Below are 26,015 nucleotides of genomic sequence, written 5' to 3' on the forward strand. Positions count from 1 at the left end.
GAAGAGCACATCTGTCCAGCTTACATATCCCAATGTGTTCTGAGAACCATCCCTCTATTTACTTTCCTTCAGAGGATCTTTTGCAATTGTACAAGGTGGTCTGAATTTTATTTCTAAAAGCTTTCTAACTTTTCATTGAAGACTCTTGCAGGCCAATCTTCTCTCTTAACTTTGCATTTTTAAAGGCTGAAAACTAATTTCATAGAACAATGTTCCTCAAACTTTTATGATCAACCATAAGAAATACATCACAACCCAGTACACAATACATATATGTAACGAAAACAAATATTCATGAGGCAATACTTAGCTTACTACACAAAATGCCCTTTATTTCCTATTCTTTTCTATTTAACTTTTTAAAAATGCTGGTTGAGACGCACTAAATGGACTTCACATTTCATCAATGGGTTACAAGTTACAATCTGAAAAACACAGGCTTATACGACACAGAAAAATGAGGATAAAGAGAACATGAATCTGGATAGTAGGATAAAGGAGGACACAAATTCATCACACTGTACTTCAGCACTGGAGGCTTCTTAAAATGTGTCTCATATACCAAGAATATCGGTTATAACTATACTTATCTAAAAATTGTACCTCTTGTCACTATCGCCTTACCTTGCTTTTAATTCTCGATATAGAATTTTTCACCAACTGACATATATAAAAATACACACACACTTATCTTTTTATCTGTTTTCCCCATTGGAATGCAAACTTCAAGAGGGGTAGGGACTTCACCTATACTGCTCTCGTTCCCAGCACACAATACTATGCCTGTCACATAGTCTTGGTTCTGAGGGATACTCTGCTGACTGGATGATGGAAACAGGAGCAATGGGATGTTTTTGTTCTAGCTAAGGCATCAAAGGCCTGTTTTGTCAACAACAGCAATCATCCATCTGTGTCCTATAAAATGGATGTGTTTTGGGGGGAGGGACAAGAGTTAGGTTCGAGAGAAAAAAATTCTTTGGGAAGATGACTGGGATGCTATGCTATTTTTCCTGCTCTCTCAACATTTCACATAGAAGAATATCTTATCCATCACATGCCAAGTGGAAGGTGCTTTACTGGGAACACTTCGTGAGCTTCACATATGCTCCGAGTATGGAGTGCTAAACATGCCTTAGAAAAATGAAAAGGAAGAGCTACCTCTGAGGGCACAGAAAAGTATGAGAGGAAGGCAAGGATGGGTAAGAAAGAGAATACATAGCAAGCACAAGGTATGAGAGAGAGAGAAAATTAAAAAGGGAGACAGCTGTGCTAAGGATAAGTTGCCACTGGAGAGCAGGCAAGGAGGTATGAGCCAAATGGGCCTGCAGGAGGAAGTGTATGGCAGGCTTTCAACAGATTCTGTCCAAGAGGACTGAGCAGCGAAGTAACTCAGATGAGAATGGCTGGTCTGAAGCCCAGGGCTAAAGAGGGAAAGCAGGAACCAGTCAACCAAAGAAGATATAAGCTACATCACAGCTTCCTTGCAGGGGAAGTCTCAGAAAACAAAAACAGAAAAATTCTTCATAACACCCCATGAAAGGAAGCATCAGCAATTGTATTTGGGCCACCCAGAGGGCCTTAAAGGGCCTTAACCTAGAATGCAACTGGTCCTACTTCCTAAGACCATGCTCTTTTTCCCCATGCTACTCAACTCTGAGGACTAAACTTAGAGGGATCAAAAATTCAGCTAGTGAGTTAGGGAAAATAAGAATAACAAAGAGGAAAAGAGAGAAGATACTAACTACAAATCCCAATAAACCTCCTGCAAATCCCGACAGTGAAGTAGCATCTCCCAGAGTGAAACAGGCCTGACATTTAATTGAACTTATCTCAAGTTTGGAGCTCTGATAATTGCACTAGAGAAGATATTTCAACTGCTGAAATGAGACTATGCTAATAACTGAGACTGAAAAGGCTATGATACCTGTCCATTATTTCAGCCAGGAACTCATGAGTTCATCCAAACATGAGTTCATCCAAACATGAGTTGAATAAAGAGAGGAGGTAGTAAAGAAAAAGTTGTTCTCTTCTTGTACCTTACTGAGTCTATCTCATTCAATCTGACATTTATAGGTGATAAATATTTGCTGAATAAATGCATGCATAGGTAAAATAACTACAAGAAAATATATAATAACATTAATATGATTCTCTGAGTAGTGAGAGTACCAGTGATTTTTATTTTCCTCTTGGCATTTTTCTGGACTTTTCAAGATCTCCCTCTTAAGCATCCTTTTAAAAAAAAGAATATTAAATTGCCAGAGGATGAAGGTTGTATCGTGTACATGTTTCCACAGGCATAGATATCCTGAGGAAAGAACTAAAAGAAACAAGTAATTCTTAACTCAAAAGTGTACATTTAGATGATTTAAAAGATCTTTATCTACTTTTCTTTATGGTCTGTCTTTGGTGTCTGAAAAGAGCAAATTTTACATTTTAAGAAAATTTAAAATACAAAACCAATATGAGAAATTAGCTACTTGGATTCACCTTTTACTGAAAACAACTAAAATACTAGACCTATCTTCTTAAAGAGATGTATGAGTTGGCAAGAAAGAAATTTTTTTGCTAAAAAAAAAAAAAATGAAGTATATGTGAGAACCTTGATTTCCAAAGCTGACTTTCAGCTGAGGCCATCTGCTGAACGAAGTGTGTTTTATTTTCAAGTTTCATGGCCTCACAGAGCTTCACAGAACCAGAAGAACAAAATACAAAACCCAGGATCCACCTAAGATACAGATGTTAACAAAAGATCCCCTACCTACTCTCACACATGTAAAGCTAGGACTCCAGAGTTAGGTTAAGCCCTCAATGTAAGAATAAAACAGAAATATAACTCATTATACTCTACCCCCAGGGGATCACAACGAAAATGGACTATCTCAAACTCAGTCACAGGCTGATGAAGGGGGGAATTGCTGATGAGAATATGGAACCATAAGCCATCTGTCTGGTCTGTAGCCTAAATTCACACTACCTGGGTGGTCAGAAAAAAACTGAAGTCGAGAATTTAATTTAAGTGATCCCAACCTGGGAGTACCTAAGGGAGTGCAGCAGAAACAAATGCAAATCCTCTTTGAAGCAACTTACCATCAATGCAGGCCTAAATGAATTCCCACAAAGTTCCATCAAAAGAAAAAGTTCACCATAAAAACTGAACAAAAAAGGAAAGAAAGCATCACAAAGCAGAACCAGCAATTACAGTATATAGCAGAAATAAACTTCCAAGGATTCTAGAATTATCACACAGATTATAAAATCAAAGATTTAAAAATCAAAGGTTTAAAAAAAAGACAGGCTTGAAAATTATAGCCAGGAAAAAACTGTAGGAATCATCAAGCAGATATGAAAAACACAGAACTTCTAGATGAAAAATAAAACTAAAATTAAATGGGCTAGGTATGGTAGCTCACGCCTGTAATCCCAGCACTTTGGGAGGCCATGGCAGGCGGATCATGAGGTCAGGAGTTTGAGACCAGCCTGACCAACATAGTGAAACCCTGTCTGTACTAAAAATACAAAAAATAGCTGGGCATGGTGGCAGGCGCCTGTAATCCCAGCTACTCAGGAGACTGAGGCAGGAGAATCACTTGAACCCAGGAGGCGGAAGCTGCAGTGAGCCGAGATTGCGCCGCTGCACTCCAGCCTGGGGCGACAGAGTGAGATTCCATCTTAAAAAAAAAAAAAAAAAAAAAAAAAAAAAATTGAATGGATGTCAGTTCCCAAAAATTAAATTACAGACTTAATGAGTTAAAACTATAAAACTTCTATGATTTTCTAGGAGAAAATCATAGTAGCCTTGATTTTGCCAAAATTTCTTTTTTTTTTTTTTTTTTTTGAGACAGAGTCTCGCTCTGTCGCCCGGGCTGGAATGCAGTGGCCGATCTCAGCTCACTGCAAGCTCCGCCTCCCGGGTTTACACCATTCTCCTGCCTCAGCCTCCCGAGTAGCTGGGACTACAGGCGCCCGCCACCTCACCCGGCTAGTTTTTTGTATTTTTTTAGTAGAGACGGGGTTTCACCGTGTTCGCCAGGATGGTCTCGATCTCCTGACCTCGTGATCCACCCATCTCGGCCTCCCAAAGTGCTGGGATTACAGGCTTGAGCCACCGCGCCCAGCCCAAAATTTCTTAAATAGAAAACAAAAAGCAAAAACTATATCAAAAAATTGATAAATTGGACTTTCTCAAAACTAAAATTTTTGCTATTCAAAAGATCCTGTTTAAAAAAAAGTGAAAAGCCACAGACTGGGAAAAAATGCTTACAAAACATACACCTGACAAAGGGCTTAATTCAGAATAAACAAAAAATGCTTATTCAATAATCACAAGGAAAACAATCCATTTTTTTAAATGGGAAGATTTGAACAGATACCTCACCAAAGAAGATACATGGATGGCAAATAAGCAAATGAAGATGCTCATCATCATTAATCACTAGGAAAATGCAGATTAAAACCACAATGAGATATCACTACATATCCACTAGGGCAGCTAAATTTAAAAAAGGCTGACTGTACCAAGCACTGACTATAACTTCATAATTCCATTGAGGATATGGAGAAACTAGTGTTACGGAATCCTTAGGGTGTCACTTTTCCAGCCAGACACCTCTGTGGCCAGTGGCGCCTTTGTCTGAGTTTTGTCAAGCTCCCTGGGCTCATTCCACTCACTCAAGCTGGCAGGCTGTGCTTGGCTGGTGCTACTCGCCCGGATCTCACCCTGCCAAGGGTGAGCCAGGCGTAGTGTGGTGAGCAGTGTGTGAGTGAACACAGGGTCCGGCCACTGTGCACCGGTAGGTGTGCCAGCTGTGGCAGGGCAGGCGGTGCCATGCAAGGCTGTGGCTGGACGAGATGTATCGCACACAACCACCACTGCAGACACCCACATCTGGACAAGGGGAACGCAGTGGTGCTTGGAAGGTGGGAGACGCCACGAACCACAGAGTCCCAAAGAGGGTGTCATAGCCCTGACTTAGGGAGCACCTAGGTCTGGGCTCCCCAAAGGGTTGCAGCTAGCTCTTTTCTCCTTCTCAAGGTCTGCAACATGGCAGGCAGGAGGGCATGTTTCAGCCCTGTTTGTGTTACAGTTCTTTCAGATCCACCATTTGGTGGGACCAGAGTTCTTGTCCCATGTCCAAGAAGAATGAAGTATGTGGACAACTGGAGGGTAAGCAAGGCGGAGAGGAACTTCATTGAGTGACAGAACAGCTCTCAGAAGACCCAAAGTGGATAGACCCTTTCCGCAGGCAGGTTGTCCCAATGAGTATCTAAATCTCAGCAGAGGAGACCCACAGTGGGTAGCCCCTTTCTGCAGGCAGGTTATCCCAATGAGCGTCCAGCTCTCAGTGGAGAGAAGATGAGCAGTGGGTAGCCCCACTCTGCAGGCAGGTCTCCTGACAAGTGTCCAGCTCTCAGCAGAGAGCAGACCCAAAGTGGGTAGCTCCTTCCCACAGCTGGTAGTCCCAACATCTGTGTCAGTCTGGCTGAGTCCAGGGTTTTTATGGGCTCAGAAGTGAGGAAATGCATGCTGATTGGTCCATGGGTGGCCACGGGCACTGGAAAAAGTACCGTAAGTTCTCACTCCAGGCCACAGACTCCACCCAGAAATGGTAGCCCGGCCTCCAGGATTCATGTAGGCCCTGGCTTGGAGGTCGGGGTTTCACTGAGACCTGCCCCTTGCCACCCAGGAATGTCTGCCTCCCACCACCAACATGCATCCACGGTGCCTGGGCTGTTTGTGCCAGGAGACACCTGTAGGCCTGTGCCAAGCTGCCCTTAGCCATCACCCCACCCCAGCCTCACTCCTGTGTTTGTTGGTGCCCAAAGTCCTGAACAGGCTGAGGCAGGAGGGGCTGGTGTCAGCACTGCCCCGAGTGCATGCACACCTGTCCAGGTCGCAACAGTGCCCAGGCTCAGCCACAACTTTGCTCTGTACTGGAGCAGGTGCTGGGAGCAGGGAGAGACCAGGGAACTAGAGCAGGCACTTCCAAGCCTGCAGGGGCAACACAGGCCTCTGACAGCACAGGGATGCTCAGGTCCAGAGCTGCAGCTGGGCAGCTGCAACTGCACCCAGGAGCATGGGGCTTCTGCCCCACTAACCTGGTAGGAGGTGGGGCTCCCATCACCTACGGAGCATGTAATCCCAGCCACAACTCCCCTGCTGCAGCCGGTGTCTTCCCAGCAGCTGCTCCAGATGGGCCGCCACTGCCACTACTAGAATTCTGATACATTGCTGGTGGGAAAGTAAGATAGTACAACCATCTTGGGAAAAAGCTTGACAGTTTCTTAAGTTAAACATATACCATACACCACACAACACAGACTTTCCACACCTAGTTATTTACCTAAGAGAAATGACAGCATATATCCATACAGACTTGTAAACGAATGTTCATGCTGCTTTACTGGTAGTAGCAAAAAATTAGCAACAACTTTAATATCCATCAACAGGTGATTGAATAATCGTGATACAGCCAAACAATGAATACTGTTCGGTAATAAAAAGAACCACTGGTTTCTGCAACAACGAGGATGAAATCTCAAAATAATCATGCTCCATGAAAGAAGCTAGCAAAAGATTATATACTGTATGATTCCACTATGTATGAATCTAAAAAACACAAACTAATGTATAACTACAAAAGCAAAATAAGTGCCTGCTATATGTCAACAAATTGAAAATTGCAAACCATTCTAGCATATACTTTTAACAAATGACCCATAAAACTGTATAATTTTTCATGAACATTTTCAACTTTCATTTCTTCATGAACATTTCAACTTCAACTATCACAACTCAGTATGTGATAACTGAGACATTCTGCAATTTAACCATTCTGCATGGTTACATTCTGCAATTTAACCCCAGTTTAACTTTTTGCTCCTTCGGTAATTAGAATTTGTAGCTTTGGATGGCTTGCCCCATAATATGTGTAAGTATCATGATTCGTAAGGTATTTTAAGGGTAGGGAGAGAAATGAATGAGAGAAAAGATAGATGAATGGGTCAGGTTTCATGGGGTTTATGAATTAGGATATATAGCATGGCATTTGCTAACCTATGGTAGCATGTCGAGGCAAAGAGTGTTGGAAGGAACAGATAAGAGGAAATGTGCTGGTAGATATGGCTGGAAAAGGTTTTTCAGGATGAGTGGCTGACAAGATTATAGAAATACCCATCAGATTATCTGTTCAGAAGGTATTAAAAATGACTGCCGGAGAAAGCCTGGAGATTTCAATTTCAATGTAACTTCAAAGTGTTAAGATGAGAAAACATACTTTTCTCAAATAGGCACTTTGAATTGGCAAAATGGTAATAAAATGAAATTAACCAGCTGATTTTTCTAAAGCACTTGCTATAAATTCCAATTAGATATTTGCGTCATTTAAAAACTTCAAAAGCACATAATATTAGCAAAGAAATGCAAAAAGTACTTTAAAAGACTAATACACTATAAGTAGAGTTAAATCAGAACTGCAAAATTGGTTCAACTGTAGAAAATAGCTACTATAATTTAGCACAGGGGTAGATTTTAAAACCCCATATAATTATAGCAGAAAGGAGAAAACAGATTATAGGAGAAAGACTACCATCCAAAGCAAGTCTTAAATTGCAACAAAAATGGGGCTCTTCTGAAAGAAAATGCCTAATGGAGACTATATTCATAAAAGTGCAAAGAAGGGATGAAAGATCCTGGCTAAGACGATGAAAACCCGTCTCTACTAAAAACTATAAAAAATTAGCCAGGCGTGGTGGCGGGCACCTGTAGTCCCAGCTACTCGGGAGGCTGAGGCAGGAGAATGGCGTGAACCTGGGAGGCAGAGCTTGCAGTGAGCCAAGATCGTGCCACTGCACTCCTGCCTGGGTGAGAGCAAGACTCCATCTCAAAAAAAAAAAAAAATTGTTTTTACATATTAATGGGGTCTCCCTAATGTCAAAGATTAGCCCACACTTAACATATTTACTAAAAACAGCCTTAAAAATAGGAGATACATAACACATTCCATTTTAAATCTTCACAATGGTCTATGGTGCTAACAGGTAAGTAACATTTCCACAGAAGGACATGCTAAAGCTAACAGAGGATTAAAAATATATGGCTAATCAGAGGCAGTAGGTGGCAGGCCTGAACCTAGGTCTGTCTCTATAGCTCACATACTTCACATCATACCACAGCACCTATTGTGAGGCTCAACTAAAACGGCATCTAATTCATATCCATTAATAAGACTGAACATCTCATGATACCACGATACATAGATTATTTTACAAAAGTGCGATAGACATTATTACTATCCAGTGATAGATTTTACTATCATCCTTATTGCATCAAGGTGAAAATGAACTTTATGTAGGTTTATTAATTTGCATAAGAAAATACTGCCTCTAATTTCACAGCACTTTTAAATACATATAATTTATATTTGTAATAAAAGTACATATATAAACAAACACTCATAAAAAAACATACTATTTATTAAAGCCTTAGTGTTTTGTTGTAATTTATGTTATCTCACTTTTAATACTGTTAAAAAACCTGTAAGGTAGATATTCTTTTCCCCATTTTAAAAATGAAGGAAAGTGAAGCTAAGAAAGGCTAAGTAACTCTTCAAAACCTGCCTAACTAGTAAATGATTAAAACAAAAGATGAACCCAGATTTGTCTGACCCCACAGTTCATCCTTTCCTTTCTAATACTACATACTGCCTAAAGTTCAATCAAGGGATATTCTATAAGCAAATGCAGAAAAAACTGAAGACATCTTCACGACTTAATATTTTTTATGATTTGAAAGTTGTACTTACAACCACTACAAATGTATGCAAGATATTTACATGAAATTAACGTGAACGGGTTAAAAAAAAATCAGAGAAGGTACCTGAAATAAACTGAACCAGCTACATCAGTGCTTGTATTAGTTTCTCAAAAGGACTGGGTGTACATTTGCAGTTCCCAGAATAGGGAAGAACCACAGTATTTCCCAGGCCAACTTAAATTACAACAAGAGAGGCTGGGCGCGGTGGCTCAAGCCTGTAATCCCAGCACTTTGGGAGGCCGAGACGGGCGGATCACAAGGTCAGGAGATCGAGACCATCCTGGCTAACCCAGTGAAACCCCGTCTCTACTAAAAAATACAAAAAACTAGCCGGGCGTGGTGGCGGGCGCCTGTAGTCCCAGCTACTCGGGAGGCTGAGACAGGAGAACGGCGTAAACTTGGGAGGCGGAGCTTGCAGTAAGCTGAGATCCGGCCACTGCACTCCAGCCTGGGGGACAGAGCGAGACTCCGTCTCAAAAAAAAAAATTAAAAATAAATAAATAAATAAATAATAAAAAATAAAAATAAATTACAACAAGAGAAAGAGGGAAAAATCCTGCAGTGGATGTTTCAATCTGTTTCCTTCTTGAATCATGATCCCATGGCACCTATAGTTTGTTCCTGACCTTCTCTTACTCCCCTTGTTACCATGAGTTTGTTTTTCTGACTCTTACTACACTCTTGGCACTCTCGACTATACTAACTGCCTGGCCCTTCCCTTTTGGCCTACTTACACAAATCCTAGAATTCTTCCTGTGTTAGGTTTTACTTTCTGTTGGTTTGTTGATCCTATCAGCCACCTACTCATCAGTCGACTATTCTTTTAGTTATTAGTTTTCTCACTAGCAGTGGGAGATAGCTCTTGAGCACTTTCTGTTAAATATCAGCCATTATAACTACCCTCTCTCCTAGAATTAAATCCTTTAGGACTTAATATTCTACTATAGTTTGGAAAAGGTAGACATGACTATTGAGATCCAAAGAGCAAGAAGGGAAACAATGGTGAAAGAAAGCAGAACTACTACAGATGCAGGGACAAGACTAGAGAAATTGGGTCTCTAATCCAAAGCTATTCACAAGTTATCTGTATGGCTATATGAAATAAAAGTTTGTGACCAAGGGATAAATGAGGAAAGAATACTGGAAATACTTTTTAATTCATAATACTTACCTTGGCTCTCAGTTCTGAAGGGTAATGATTCATAGGCTTCAAAGCTTTGGGAGAAGAAGGCTAAGTTATTCACAGTCTACTAGCTGCTAGCCTGCCTGGTACATCATTCTACTTATTATTCAATAGTTAACTAGAACCCTCACACAATGTATAGCCTAGAAAATCCGATGAAACTGAGCCCTAATGTGCTGCTTCTGTAAAAAGTTTCTGGACTCTGTCCTGCTCTAATCATTCCTATCTCAAATGTCTCCAAGACTCAGACACTTTACATTATCCTGCAAACTTCTCGTGAACACCAAGAGGTGATCTGGAGGGCAAAGAAGAAGTACATCTTAAAAAGAGAAGGGAGGATTCATCACAAAAGGAACTTTAAAGTTCCCATGCTTCTCCAAGAAAAGAGACATACGTAACAGCCTTACCAGTAAACAACATCCAGTGGTGCAAAATAATTCTTCATTATCAGGTCAGCAAAGTAAGCTTCTGTTTCTCGGCAGGCAGTTCCATTTCCAATCACCACTGTGCTGCAGCTTCAAGTCAGAAACAGAATGACAAACTGAATTTCCAGGCATGCTTTGAAAACAACCAGAGAAAATGTACAGAATGCACAAATACTATTATATGATGTTCTTATTCTCTCATATATACAAGCAACCTGTCCACTGTTGCACAAGAAAAACACAGACTTATATAGAATAAAAGACACTGCCCTGCATTTGGTATAGGAGGCAGCAAAGAAGTATTTTACTGCCACACTATCTCAAAAAAGTCAGCTTTCTTCGCATCAAGAAGGAACCAAAATTAGACATGGGTAAGTCAACTCTGCAGCAATCTAAGCCACAGTAAAATACTATGATTAAATTATATAATACATTGTCAATTTCTGAAACTTTTTTTTTTTTTTTTTTTTTTGGAGACGGAGTCTCGCTGTGTGGCCCAGGCTAGAGTGCAGTGGCCCGATCTCGGCTCACTGCAAGCTCCACCTCCCGGGTTCGCCATTCTCCCGCCTCAGCCTCCGAGTAGCTGGGACTACAGGCGCCCGCCACCACACCCGGCTAGTTTTTTGTATTTTTTTAGTAGAGACGAGGTTTCACCATGTTAGCCAGGATGGTCTCGATCTCCTGACCTCGTGATCCACCCGCCTCGGCCTCCCAAAGTGCTGGGATTACAGGCTTGAGCCACCGCGCCCGGCCCTGAAACTTCTAACTACAACCACATCTATTCCTCGGATGGAAAGAAGGGAGGGAGGAAGGGAGGCAGAAAACTGGAACAGAAGAATGAACTGCTCACATCTGCCCATATTACCTCCTTTATTTGTGAAGGTAGCAAAGGAAGGGTGCAGCATTTCTCAAGTCTCCACATGCAGAGTTCTCCAGCAATTTTGCCCCAGCACTGTTTTACATGGTTCCTTCTCTCTCACAAAGGCACCTCCCTTAATCCCTCCCTCCAAATTAGGGGCTTCAAAGGTATCTCTGGTTGGCTGAGCCACTGAAATATTCAAAAGATTACTTATTTTCATACTTGAAATTCAGCAAAAGCCTCTTTATTTTCTCTGCCTCTCGGAAGCCTTGTCCACAATGCAAGTAAACCACATCAGTGTGAAGTATCTGACCTTTAAAAAATGAAAAGAATAAGCCATTTTACAAGAAATTACAAAGTGAAACACATCAATGATTTTATTAAGCAAGTTGTTAACACAAAAGAAGACTGGCTTGTTTTTTAAAATGAAGTCTGAACTGAGAACAGGAGAATCCCAAAAATGTCAAAGACTACTTCCCTGGAAATCACAACAGTCAATTTGAGAACGGCAGCTGAAACTGAGAGAGGTTTAGTACAAAGGGTGCCCAGTAGTTCTGAAAGGATTAGAAAACACTGATCCCTATGAACTCTTGAAACTAACTAGTAGAAGATACCTTTCAAGACAAAAAATTCCACACTGAGGAAAAACAATTGGTAATCACATCCAAACTGAGCAAAGTAAAGATAGTAAGAGCAAAGGAAAAAGAAAGCCCAGATAAAGGAAAGCAACAGAGAAGCACATTCCAGAAAGTATAAACTGTCTCTCAATCCACACAAAATTTTTTCTTTTAATGATTTGGAAAAAACAGAAGAGAAAGTTCCAGAGATATAGAGTGAGAACAGTTTGCCTGACCCAGCCTCTACTGAAAGTTCAAGCAAACTAATGTATAAAACTAAGCAAAAGAAATGCATGATGGTCAAATTCTACATAGAATGATTTTTTTTAAAACAAAAAAAATTTTAAAGGAGTAATATAATGTCCTTACAGAAAGATGTGCCTAATGTATGAGAACAAGCTTCTTAAAAAGAAACATTACAGAAAATAAGAGTAACGTAAATCTGGCTCATGCCTGTAATCCCAGCACTTTGGAAGGCCAAGGCAGGCCATAGCTTGAGCTCAGGATTTCAAGACCAGCCTGGGCAACATGACGAAACTTCGTCTCTACTAAAAATACAAAAAAAAAAAAAAAAAAAAACAGGCATGGTGGTGCGTGCCTATGGTCCCAGCTACTCATGAGGCTCAGGTGGGAGGATAGCTTGAACACAGGAAGCAGAGGCTGCAGTGAGCTGAGATCGCGCCACTGCGCTCCAGCCTGGGTAACAGAGCAAGACCCTGACTCAGTAAAAATTAAATATATAAAAGAATAACGTAAGTCAAACTTAGAAAATCTCAGAAATTAGATGAGATAAACTGGGAATTAATTAGAGATGAAAGAAAAAAAATTTCAGAAATGAAAATCTAAACTAAAAAAATAAAAATAGCAAATGCTAACAGAAAATAAAACAAGAAGTTAAAAGATCAAAAAATTAGAAATAAAGAAGTTCATAGGGAGCTATAAACTATTTTTTAAAGTATCAAATGGAAAGTCTAAAACTGAAAAACCAATCATTTGAACTCAGTAGATGGTTTTAGTAACAAATCAGACATAGCTGAATACAGGATTAATTAACTTAGATGATCAACAGAAAATAAACAAAAAGGAGAGAAGAAACTGAAAGGTATAATACGTATGTAATTGGAGTTCCAGAAAGAGATGCTAGCAGCTCCACAAATCCTAAGTGGAATTCATGCAAAAAAGAAAAGACAAGAAAACCCACACATACACACACACTGAAGCATATCATAAGAAAACTGAAAAACACAAAGAGAAAATCTTAGCAGCCAGAGGAAAAAGACATATTACCTTCAAAGGAACAATAATAACAGTTTGGCTGACTTCTCAACAAAAATTATAGTAGTCAAAAACAAAAAAATGACATATTTAAAATACTGAAAGTACTGCCAATCTTGAATTCTACACCAAGCAAAATATATTCTTCAAAAATGAAGGCAAAACAGAGATGTTTTCAGACAAACTAAAACTAAGACAATGTGTCTCATTAAAAGTAATAGCATAGAGTTCTTCAGGCAGAAAGAAAATAATCTCAAATGGAAGCATGGAAATGCAAAAGAAATGAATATCAGTGAAAATGTAAGTAAATAGGAAAAAAATATTGACTGGGCAAAACAATAAAAATGTCTTTTGGTATTCGAAATATATACAGAATTAAAGTGCATCATATACAAATGCATCACAGTAATAGAATCTGATGGGAATTAATAGAGTTCAAGTTTGAGCCTAATTAATCCTCAATATCTCTACTGAGACATAGGAAGCATATAAATGATAGTTGTACATTAACGGGTTTGATGAACAAATGAGAGAAAAATGAAGTTTGATTACCTGGTTCCCAATACCCCCATATGTGAGAAAACTACTTTCTAAGTCTTAAAGATTAACATTATTTCCAAATCCTCATGAAATGTATGAAATGAAACTTATTACCAACTAAACAACTTTTATATGGAAAACTGCAAGACAACTTACTGGTAGGAGAAATTATAGCTAATTTGCAACCATGTTTATAACCAGGATCCACTCCCATTAAGGTGCGCCCTGGAACAGGGCTTGTTAAAAGGAGCTGACGAAGGTTCCGTCCAAACATCATTACTGATTCCTTCTCTGCATCTGATGTTAGTTTGGCTCTTTAGAAATAGAAGAAAAGGTTTTTCATTCACCCAAATTTTCTTTCAGAAAAGGAGCATTCATTTTGTACAATTATTTCTCAAAGGATAATTTATTATAACAATATAACTTAAGAGAAAAATATACAAAAATTATATTGACTCTATTTTCACTAATCACAGTAATATATGATAGCACAAGCAATTCTGAAGCAAGTCTTGTAAGTTTATCATACCTACATTACCTCTCTATCTGCTCTCTACTGTATATAAAACCCATGCTTATAAATATGTGTATATGTGAGAAAGAGAGTGTACACACATTTGAATGTCACATGGGATGGAAACAAAAGTAGGGACAGTGGGCAGGGAGAAAATACCCCAGACAATGGAAACAGCATATGTAAAGGTTCATGGCTCATTATAGAAACAGCAAGTAATTTCGTATGCTAAAGTAAAAAGAAACAGCGAGACAGAAGTAGAGGCAAGAAAAAAACAGATCACAAAGGGTCATGCATGTTCTTCTCAAGAGCTTGGATTCTATCCTGGAGACAAACAAGATCAGCTGAAAGAAGTATACAAGCATGAAATCATGAGATGAGAATTTTGAAAGGGCGATTTATAATATGCACCAGAAAAGACAAGACAGAAGACCAAGATCATCTATGACGCTTGTTCAGTAATCCAGACAAAAAATGATGTCCTCGATTAAAAGTCACCATGGAGATAAAGGGGAGGAAAAATTCAAGTTACAATAAAAGATGGCAAAACAGATAGCACTTTATAACTGACAATGTAGAACTGATGACAGAGGTAGATGTGAAAAATGACACATGGATGAATGATCATGACAGTCACGGGAATAAGATATGCAGAAGTAGGCTATGCATAGTATACAGTCAACCAAATTAAGTGACTGCAAAATAAAATAGTCTAAAAAACAAACCAAGTGGGAGTTTCCTCCTCTTTAACTGTTATTCAGGTAAGTATTCCTACCAGGAGGCGTATCTGTAGATAATACCTGCAAACTAACTTATAAACTGAAATAAGTTATATTTCTTTACGGGCATTTTAGAAAAAGAAAAAGAAAGTACTCTTGCTTATCTGCTGCTAATAGAATTCAGAAAAGGTTTATACATTAAATGATCCCACATCAAACTGTTTACATTAAATCTTAATGAAATTATTCCACATGCAGTGAAGCTACTCAAATCAAAAATATATGCAAAAAATGTCAAAAGTGCCACTAGACATAAGCAACATGAGAAAACAATAAAAAGAAAAACATACAAAAAGAAATTGATATTTTAAATAACAAATTTTCCTTCAGGAAGAACCAAATTCCTAATTTTTAAAGTGTATGCCCTAGCTCTCAAAAGCAAGAGATGTTAGACAGCTTGAAATGAAATACAATTCTAAAAGGAACAATATTTTCAGGCTACATCTAGGCTAAAATGGATGTAACAAGAGATTAAATGACTTTGGTAAAAATAAATTGGACAACAGGACTATGTGTCTTTTTTAATAGTACCTGCTCACTCCCTGCTCTGAACCAATCTTAACTCAATGGTCAAGTCCAGCAAAAGAGAAACAAGCCCTACATAGGCTGCTAAAAATTCTAGAGAGGTTGAAGAGATGGCTACAAAACTACAGTTCTCAAGTCGCCCTTGCTGAAACTTACAAATAAATGAGAATGAAGACAATCTATAATACTTTGGAAGGAATGTATTAGGGAATGTCTAGTTTCTAAAGATTGGGTACAAAAACAAGGGTTACAGAGAAGTAAGAAAGAGGAGTTTTGCCTCCCTACATTTCTTTTCTTTCCATCTTCTGTACTCTAAACAATTCTAAACCCCACCTCTTTTGCAGTTTTCATCTTTATTACTTAGTCCTTCTATTAGTCCATTCACATTGCCATTTTAATAATCTCCTAATATTTATCATTGATGATAATTTTTCATCCAAATAACTCCCATTTGGAGTTAAAAACAAAGTAATTGACTCATCATGTACCCTACTGATTTCTTCATGCTTTCTTTGGCTCTCTTACCTCTAAAAACACCTCCAACTAACTTCTCCATTAACTTCTCAGTTCACTTCTGCCAAGCCAAATTTCTAATCAATAAAACCACTTGTTTAGCTTGGTTGTCAAATTGCAAGACCAGTATCGCAGGATTTCAAGGGGTGCACATTAAGTGGTCAAGAATTGAAAAATATATCATAATTAAGAACTATTTTTATGATCTATGCATGTGAAAGCATCTACAGATTGAAATCAAGCCTTAACTTTAACACTTTGTGATGCAGACTAAATTTTTTCAATTGGTTAATCAATCAACATATATTTGCTACACACTGTAATGGGACTAGTACCATATAATAATAAGCAGTACACAAAATTAAACAAGACAAGATATATACCTGAATTCTCTACAGAGAAGAGGATAAATAAGGCGTTTAAAGGAATCATTCAGTGAATCACGTAAGATCTTCATTAACTCTGGCCTTGCAAAGCCACGTGGTCTCCACCTGCAAAACAGAAAAGCCCACACTAAAATTGATGCAACAACAAATAAGGCCATAAAAGGGCTCCCAAAAAGAAGGGAGGTGGAATACAGAAGGGGGTAAAACCCTTATTGAAGTCAAAGTAACATAATCTGCAAGGAAAGGCTGTGGTATCTGGAAATTATTACTATGACATCTGGAGTTTTTATTTTAAAAACCCTAGTAACTATCTATGGTCAGATATAAAACAAGGAAAAAATTTCCTCTTCAGTAAAGGGTCTCCAAAGCATTATTAATAATGGCCAAAATCTTAAGATACAAGAAAGGCACCAAAAAATTACTACAACTCTGCTACAGACTGAATGGATCTGTCCCTCCCCAGATCCATACCTTGAAGATGGGACCTTTGGGGGATAATCAGGTTTAGACGAAATCATAAGGTTGGGGATCTCATGATGGAATTAGTGCCCATCTGATAAGAAGAGATAACAGAGAGTTTGCTCTCTCTCTCTCTTTCTCAACCATGTGAGGACGCAGGAAGAACACAGCTTTCTACAAACCAGGAGGGAAGCCCTCACCAGAAAATGAACCAGCTGGCATTTTGATCTTGGACTTCTCAGCCTCCAGAAGTATGAGAAAACAAATTTCTCTTGTTGAAGCCACATAGTCTACGGTATTTTGTTATGGTAGTCCAAGTTAAGACAGCTACTGTATCCTTTTTTTTCCCCTTTCTTTGTCTTTTTCTGAGAGTTAAAGTAGACTGAGCAAAGCAGAAATTCTATTTTAACCCTTGCCTCTTGCCATTTTTGAGTAGAACTTACTCTATTGCTCAGGCCGCAGTGCTCTACCAGGCAGCATCTGCATATGTAATGAGGAGTATAAATGCCACAGAATCAATTTTTAATGAACACTGGAGAAAGAATAGAAGAGAAAAAGCACAAGCTAAAAGGACAAATGTAGCCTCACTGAAATTGTCCCTATAAACCTTATAAAATTAATCAGGAAAGAAGGGAGGGCTAGCAATGAAAAGAAACCAAGCTGGTAGCACATTCAACATTAACCATGAGGTCAGCTCACTCTCTGACCTGCTTCCTCATAGTTGTTTGGTGCCTACTGTCCTAGAATTACACAGACCCTGTTACTAGATTTTAGCTTCCCTTAACTGCTTTATAGGTAACAACCTGAACATTATGAAATGTTAAGTTTTCCATTTGAATACTCTTTCAGGTCCTGTGTACCAAAGAAACCACTGACAAAAGGTAGTATGAAAGACCCACGACCAAGAAGCTGACTCACCAAAGAGTACAGTTTCCATATCCTGATGATTTTATCCCCCTCACCCCAACCAATCAACGACCACAATTTTCAGGTTCCTTGCCCTCCATGATCCCCTTAAAAATCCTAGCCCAGGCTGGGCACAGTAACTCACATCTGTAATCCCAGAATATGGCCTCCCAGAGGCCAAGGTGGGAGGATCACTCGGAGTTCAAGACCAGTCTGGCAACATAGCCAGACCCTGTCTCTACAAAAAATAAAAATTTAGCTGGATGTGGTGGTGTATGCCTGTAGTCCCAGCTACTTGGAAGGCTGAAGCAGGAGGATTGCTTGAGCCCAGGAGGTTGAGGCTGTAGCAAGCCATGACTGCACCACCACACTCCAGTTGAGCAACAGAGACCCTTTCTTAAAAACAAAAACAAAACAAACAAAAAAAACCCCAGCCCAGAACTTTTTGAGGAAATGGATTTCAAGTCTTCCTCCCATCTCCTCACTCAATGCCCTGCAATCATTAAACCCTTTCTTTTTTTTTTTTTTTTTTTTTTTTTTTTGAGATGGAGTCCCACTCTGTCACCCAGGCTGGAATGCAGTGGTGTGATCCTGGCTCACTGCAACCTCCACCTCCCAGGTTCATGCCATTCTCCTGCCTCAGACTCCTGAGTAGCTGGGACTATAGGTGCCCGCCACCATGCCTGGCTAATTTTTTGTTTTTGTATTTTTAATAGAGATGGGGTTTCACCGTGTTAGCCAGGATGGTCTCAATCTCCTGACCTCGTGATCCACTGACCTCAGCCTCTCAAAGTGCTGGGATTACAGGCGTGAGCTACCTCACCAGGCCCATTAATCTCTTTTCTCTGCTACAAATCCTGCTGTCTTGGTGTATTAGTCTGTTACTGCACAGTGGGCATATAAACCTCTTGGTCCTATGATACTATCTACTCTGTTTCATCCATCTATAGCATCTCTGCCCTTGCCCTCTTGAATGAAAACCATTAACAAAATATTAATTAAAATTACCTTAAGGGTACTCTCATCCCCTTTACTTATCTTAGGCTAGGAAATGAACTAAATTTCACTGAACAAACATTTAAGCACTTACAATGTTTTATTCCAAAGATTACATAATAGCAACTAATTGAATCTCTTCCATAGAAAGTGCCATATAATTTTTAAATTTTAGTGAAAGTGCTTTTAGGCAGGATACATCCTTCCTTCCACCTAAATCCCTGCTGCTCCCTACTGTAACATTTGCCTGAAGGAATTAGGGATACAGAGGAGTAGGATTTCTCTACTCCATTGAAAAAAGGCATGAATTCAACAAATACACCTTTTTTCAATGAAACAAATATTTTAAAAATGTATGGCACAATAAATGTAAAAATAGAAATAAATGTTAAAGATATGAAGAGCTCAAAAGCAGAAGTGACAGCAAACAGCAGTATAATACACTAGTTAAAAGTATGATCTGTTCTGCTCTATTACTTTTTTTTTTTTTTTTTTGAGACAGTTGAGACAGAGTCTCACCTCACTCTGTCACCCAGGCTGGAGTGCAGTGGCACAATCTCGGCTCATTGCAACCTCCACCTCCCAGGTTCAAGCCATTCTCCTGCCTCAGCCTCCAGAGTAGCTGGGACTACAGACACGCACCACCCCGCCCAGCTAATTTTTATATTTTTAGTAGAGACAAGGTTTCACCTTTTTGTCCAGGCCAGTCTCGAACTGCTGACCTCAAGTGATCTACCTGCTTTTGGCCTCCCAAAGTGCTGGGATTATAGGCGTGAGCCCCCATGTCTGGCCTTGCTCTACTTTCATGGTGGATTTACTTAAGTATATCTGTGCTACTATTTCTTCAACAGTAAAATGGGAGTAATAGTAGTCTACTTCATTGAATTGTTGTGAGTTAATATATGCAAGGGACTTATAATGGTGCCTGATACATTCCATGTAAGTTTTGCTGCTACTGCTATTATTATTAATTTGGGGAATCCAATGTCAAGAAAGACTTCCCAAAAGAAACATCTGAGATGGGTTTTTTAATGAATTGTAGTTTACCAAGCAAGAAAAAAGAATAAGAGCATTCTGGGAAGAAATCATAGCATATGTAAAAGCTCAGAGGCATGAAAAAGCATGGTAAATTGAAGTAACTATAAGATTAGTGCTTCTAGGAAATAAAGTGGCAAGATCAACAGGAGGGAAGATGAGGGTAGAAAATATGGCAGTGACTAGATCATAAGGGGTCTTATACACAAACTATAGAGGTTGACCAGGTGGGAGAGAGAACATAGTCCTGAATCATGGAACAATATGCTAGACAGTCCTTAGAGGCAGGAAGACCTAATGGAGCGATTTTTTTTAACGTATGTATCTGATTTGTCTCCTAGGGTCATTCCCTTTAAGCCACTGCTTGCAGGAAAAAGCCTGAAATCTTAAATATCACCTACCCATACCCTCTCAAACCCCCAGTAGTCTTCTTCAAGTCTCAAGATCCTCCGTTGGAGGCCAGGCGCGGTGGCTCAAGCCTGTAATCCCAGCACTTTGGGAGGCCGAGACGGGCGGATCACGAGGTCAGGAGATCGAGACCATCCTGGGTAACACAGTGAAACCCCGTCTCTACTAAAAATACAAAAACTTAGCCGGGCGAGGTGGCAGGCGCCTGTAGTCCCAGCTACTCGGGAGGCTGAGGCAGGAGAATGGCGTGAACCCGGGAGGTGGAGCTTGCAGTGAGCTGAGATCCGGCCACTGCACTCCAGCCTGGGTGACAGAGCGAGACTCCGTCTCAAAAAAAAAAAAAAAAAAAAAAAAAAAAGATCCTCCGTTGGCTTGGACTGCTCTCCTCCCCTTCCTGAACAGAGAGCTGTGGGTCTATTTAATACTTGAGGATGCCTTGATTATACCCATTCAGTTGAACTTAGACCACCAGACCCAGCCCTGAAAGAGAACAGCTTTTTCATTTCCTACATTATAGAAACTCCTTTTTGCTCCTTACACCAAAACAATTCCTGCCCTTCACAGGCTTCCTGGGATTTATTGAAGGCACTTAGCATAATAAGGGACCTGAAATAGCATAGTAAATTCACAAACCCTGTTACTTAAATCTTTAAACTTAAGAAAATATGATGGGTTTGCCTTACAGGATGTCATCCCAAAACTTGATTCTTCCTCTAATTCAATAGTTAAATACATCTGAATAAAACTAAGGAGGATTCACTTAAACCAAATCGTACACTGCAAAACACATGCTATGTATGTTGCATACAATGAAGCACAAAATTGAGGTGAGGGATCACAAACTCCTCCAAAGAAATATTCTCTACTTTGGCAAAGAAATATGCTCTCCCCACTCCAGTTGTCAGATAAAGATAGGCTCTCTCCACTGTGCTTTTTTCCACATTTGAAAGACAGACAGTTTCCCTTAAATCTACACGAAAAACAGCAGCACAATTTTAGAGAACAAAAATTAACTTATCAAGTCAAAGACACAAAAATATGAAAACTCAAAAAGACAAGTTCTGAAGCCAGGTGTGGTTGTGTGTGCCTGTTGTCCCAGCTAATGTGAAGGCTGAGGCAGAAGGATTGTTTAAGCCCAGGAGTTTGAGACCAGCCTGAGTAACATAGTGAGATAATGTCTCTATAAAGAAGTTTTCTTAATTTTTAAAAAAAGTTTTCCTTAAATATGTTTTTATTTAAAGAGCAAATGCAGAAACTTAAATTTCTGAGGTTCTCACAAACACAGCAACTATTTCAGCATCTAAAAAGCTTAGAAATCCTCTTCATATTTACCTTGTACTAGTAACATACAATTCCAAATGAGGAATTGTTCAGCTGCTGAATTTGGACCTAAATATTAGTTTCAATACTAATACATTAGCATTAAATTCTTCCTTGTTATGCTAATTAACTTATGTAATAACAAGATTGCCATTTAAATCATTATTTGCCCTATTACATAGTTCTTAATATATTTATAGTTTGAGAGTAACTATATCATCTACCTTATTGTTCAAGCCACACAATTTTTTTTATTTATTTATTTTTTTTTTTTGAGACAGAGTTCCACTCTTGTCACCCAGGTTGGAGTGCAACAGCACAATCTCGGCTCACTGCAACATCCACCTCCCGGGTTCAAGCAATTCTCCTGCCTCAGCCTCCAAGTAGCTGGGGTTACACGCATGCACCACCATGCCTGCTTAATTTTTGTATTTTGTGTAGATACAGGGTTTCACCATGTTGGTCAGACTGGTCTCGAAGTCTCGAACTCCTGATCTCAGGTGATCCTTCCACCTTGGCCTCCCAAAGTGCTGGGATTATAGGCGTGAGCCACCACGCCCAGCCGCTACACAAATTTTATGCTTCACTTCACCTCTCCCTAACCAATCCACCCACCATTTAATCAGATACTTTGTCCTGCCCCTGTCTACCTCCTAAATATTGCCCAGATCTGTCTACTTATTCCCTATTGTTACCACCCTAGTCTAAGCTACGATAATCTCTTGTCCCATATCTACTCTTCATTCCTTCCAAATAATTATCTACACTATGGCGGCCTGATTGATCTTAAAATGCAATTTGATCATCACACACTCCTGTATTTAAAATCTGTATTGGCTTCCCACCATCCTTAAAAGAAAAAAGTATTTAGCATACCTGAAAGCTATGTATTAGGATCTAACCCGTGTCAACATCTCAATCTTCATTCCATGTCACTTCTCTTCCTTCTCCTTCTATCTCCGACCTAGGCTAGATGTCAAGTCCACACTACTCAGGGTTCTGTTACAAGCACTTTTCTTCTTCTTCTTACTGCACTTTTCCTTCATAACCTCAACATACTATTAATGATTTTCTCGGTGTTGTTCTCATGAAACTACGTTGTCATCATGGACAAGCAGTATATCTGTCTAATTTACAGGTGAATCTCCAAAATCTAGCACATAACCTGAATATATGAGTACATACAGAAGAGGGTGGAAGAAATAGGGAAAAAGAGAGTAATAAAAGGAACAGGAAGATTCATCAAGTAAGCATTTCGGTAGTCATTCACACATGTTTAATGGGAAGAAAAAAAAAATTGAGAATAATTCTTTAGGTCCTAGAAGAGTGTTTCAGCTCTTGGAATTATCTAAATTAAGAAAAAGTTTCAGGCCAGGCACAGTGGCTCATGCCTGTACTCCCAGTACTTTGGGAGGCGGAGGTGGGTGGATCACTTGAGCGCAGGAGTTTGAGACCAGCCTGGGAAATATGGCAAAACCCCTGTCTCTACAACAAAGAAAAATTTAGCTGGGTGTGGTGGTATGCACCTGTAGTCCCAGCTACTTGGGAGGCTCAGGTGAGAGGACAGCTTGAGCCTGGGAAGTCGAGGCTGCAGTGAGCCAAGATCATGCCACTGCACTCCAGCATGAGCGACAGAGTGAGACCCTGTCTCAAAAAAGAAAAGAAAAAAAGAAAAAGAAAAAGAAAAACTTCCAAACTTGACTGAAAATTATATTACTATGCCATAATGATGTAACATGTTACATTGTAGGCTAAATAATATTACAAATTTTTCAATTGGAAAACTAAATAAAATATAAATAAGTCATAGAAAAATAAATCACTGTAAAAAAATTCCTTGACATCTACTTAGTCTAAAGATAATAAATAGCTTAAAAGCATATTTTTCTTTAACTATTGAGGACTGACTCTGATACTGAGTATTATGAATATTTAAAGAAAAATAAGCCAGAAGTTGTCTTCACCTTACTGTAATTTACTAAAACATTTCTAAAAAGAATTAGCACAATAATCCACTACTTTGTAATAACAAATACCATCAAAGGCCTGTTCTTCACCAGGCATTGTGCTACACAGTTACATAGATTATCACTTAATTCTCTCAAATCTATAAGGAAAATATTACCATTTTAAGGATAGACAAAACTGAGAAAGAAATTAAGTAACAAGCCCATAGGTGCAGAGGTAGAAAGTCATACAACTGGAATTCAAACTCAAATATATCTACTTCTTAGGAGTTTCCTCTATGAAACTATCTTAGAGTTTTATCATATCTTATCTAATTTCCTAATTTTTTAAATCTAGGATTTCTTTTAGGCATACATTTTCTCTTTCCTTTCATTGGAATTTATTTGCTTATTTATAAAGAAAATAAGCATTCATAAAAAATAACAACTAGCCAGGCATGGTGGGTCATGTCTGTCATGCCAGCATTTTGGGAGGCTCAGGCAGAAGGGCCGCTTGAGCCCAGGAGTTCAAGACCAGCCTGGGCAACACGGCAACATGGTAAGACCTCATCTCTTTAGAAAAAAAAAAATCAGTTTATCCAGTGGCGCGCACCTATGGTCCCAGCTACACAGGAGACTAAAGTGGGAGAATCACTGGAGTCTGGGAGACTGAGGCTGCAGTGAGCTATGATAGCACCTGTGTGCTCCAGCCTACGCAACACATTGAGACTCTGTCTCTCAAAACAAGAAAAAGAAAAAAGACAAGACAAGTATATAGGAAAACATATACAAGTAATACAAAGACATTTATTTGCCTCTAATGAAATCATACTATAAATAAATGCTAATTGTAAATTGTCTTTTTAACTTAATAAGACGTGTTCATACTACAACTTCAGCTCTATTTCCACTTTTTCAAAATGGCTGCACAGAATTCCACCATATGGACATAACATAACTGGCTTAAGCAATTTACCTATTGATTAACATTTAGATTGTTGTTTTACTTAATGGTTGCTTAGTTAATAGTATTTGGTTGTTAAGCAAGTTGATCCTTCATGGCTTTTAATGAATTAACAAAACAGTTCTGTTGAATGAGATAACTGATTTCCAAAATCCATGATACTTATTCTCAAAGAACAATTCATCTAACTTTTTAAGTATCATTCCTAGGAATCTCTCTATTCTAAAGTTACATAGAGCCAGCTGGTGATGAACTTTATCAAAATTTACATCTCCTAGATGCTAGGAAGCCACTTTACTTACCTCTTTGTATCAGTTTTCTCACTGGCTAAATGGTGGCTACAAAATCTGCTCTACCAACTAAATAGATTGTTGTGAGGATCAATTACACTCTGAAAAATTAAAACTAAAAGTAAAAAGTATTATACAAACATAGTGCTATTTTATAGGCTCCTTAACAAATAAAAAGGGTAATAAAAAATTACATAAGCTTAGACATTTCCTTAAAATATCTAAAAAATTTAATGTTTCTTTCAATCATCCTTAATATGCAACATTTATTCCCACATACAGAATGCTTAGAGATTTATATTGTAATATCCAATAAGTTATTTTTTGTTTCCATCATCCTTAAAGAGCTAAACACTTCAGATATGATACATACAGTATATCTTTGTTAGTTTGTTTTTGCAAGGGAAAAGATGATCTTACAAAAGTTTCAAATAGTACAGAAAAGTAATGAAGTAAAAAAGTTCTTCTCCACAGAGATAATCACTATCAAAAATTCCTCATACACCTTCCTGGATATTCTCTATTTAAACATGCCTGACACACATACTTTTTTTTTTTTTTTTTTTTTTTTTAATGCAAAAGGGACACTATTTACCTTGTCTGTCATTGGCATTTTTTTTTTTTTTCCTGAGACAGAATCTTGCTCTGTTGCCCAGGTTGGAGTGCAGTGGCACAACCTCAGCTCCCTGCAACCTCAGCCTCCCGGGTTCAAGCAATTCTCTGCCTCAGCCTCCTGAGTAGCTGGGATTACAGGCACGCACCACCACACCTGGCTAATTTTTTGTTTTTGTATTTTTAGTAGAGACGGGGTTTCATCATCTTGGCCAGGCTGATCTTGAACTCCTGACCTCATGATCCACCCCCCTCGGCCTCCCAAAGTGCTGGGATTACAGGCGTGAGCCACCGCGCCTAGCCTGTCACTGGCTTTTTAATAATTTTTACATAATAGACATCTTTACATATCAGTACATATAGATATCAGTATCATATTTTAGAAAAGAAAGAAAGAAAATTCTGTAAATATCTGTAAACAGACCTGTTTTGGATGCACCACCTACAGAATTCATCCTTCACTCCATCAGAAATATTGACCTTAACCGTCAGTACCTTCAAATTTTCTCCACGGTTAATTGCCAGAATCTGAGTGCAAACATAAGGCAAAGACTAATAATCCACAAAATATATGAAACAAATCAGGCAGCTATGTAGCTGACAGCTATATGAATTTTTTACTCATTTATTTACCAAGAATACATTTTA

General features: G+C 38.9%; 1 protein-coding gene across 1 annotated transcript in view; it reads right to left on the bottom strand.

Moving 5' to 3' along the window:
• The window catches only part of LOC105464957 (S1 RNA binding domain 1), a 222,901-nt gene that overhangs the window by 148,000 nt on the left and 48,886 nt on the right, over positions 1–26,015 (bottom strand). Inside the window, exons 10-14 of the mRNA XM_011713126.3 lie at positions 25,792–25,895; positions 16,429–16,536; positions 13,871–14,028; positions 11,505–11,595; positions 10,406–10,513 (exon numbers count right to left, since the gene is read on the bottom strand). Coding sequence (XP_011711428.2) covers positions 10,406–10,513; positions 11,505–11,595; positions 13,871–14,028; positions 16,429–16,536; positions 25,792–25,895 — 569 coding nt within the window. The remainder of the gene's footprint in view (positions 1–10,405; positions 10,514–11,504; positions 11,596–13,870; positions 14,029–16,428; positions 16,537–25,791; positions 25,896–26,015) is intronic.

This window comes from Macaca nemestrina, chromosome 13 (assembly GCF_043159975.1).
Source record: "Macaca nemestrina isolate mMacNem1 chromosome 13, mMacNem.hap1, whole genome shotgun sequence".
Taxonomy (NCBI): Eukaryota; Metazoa; Chordata; class Mammalia; order Primates; family Cercopithecidae; genus Macaca; species Macaca nemestrina.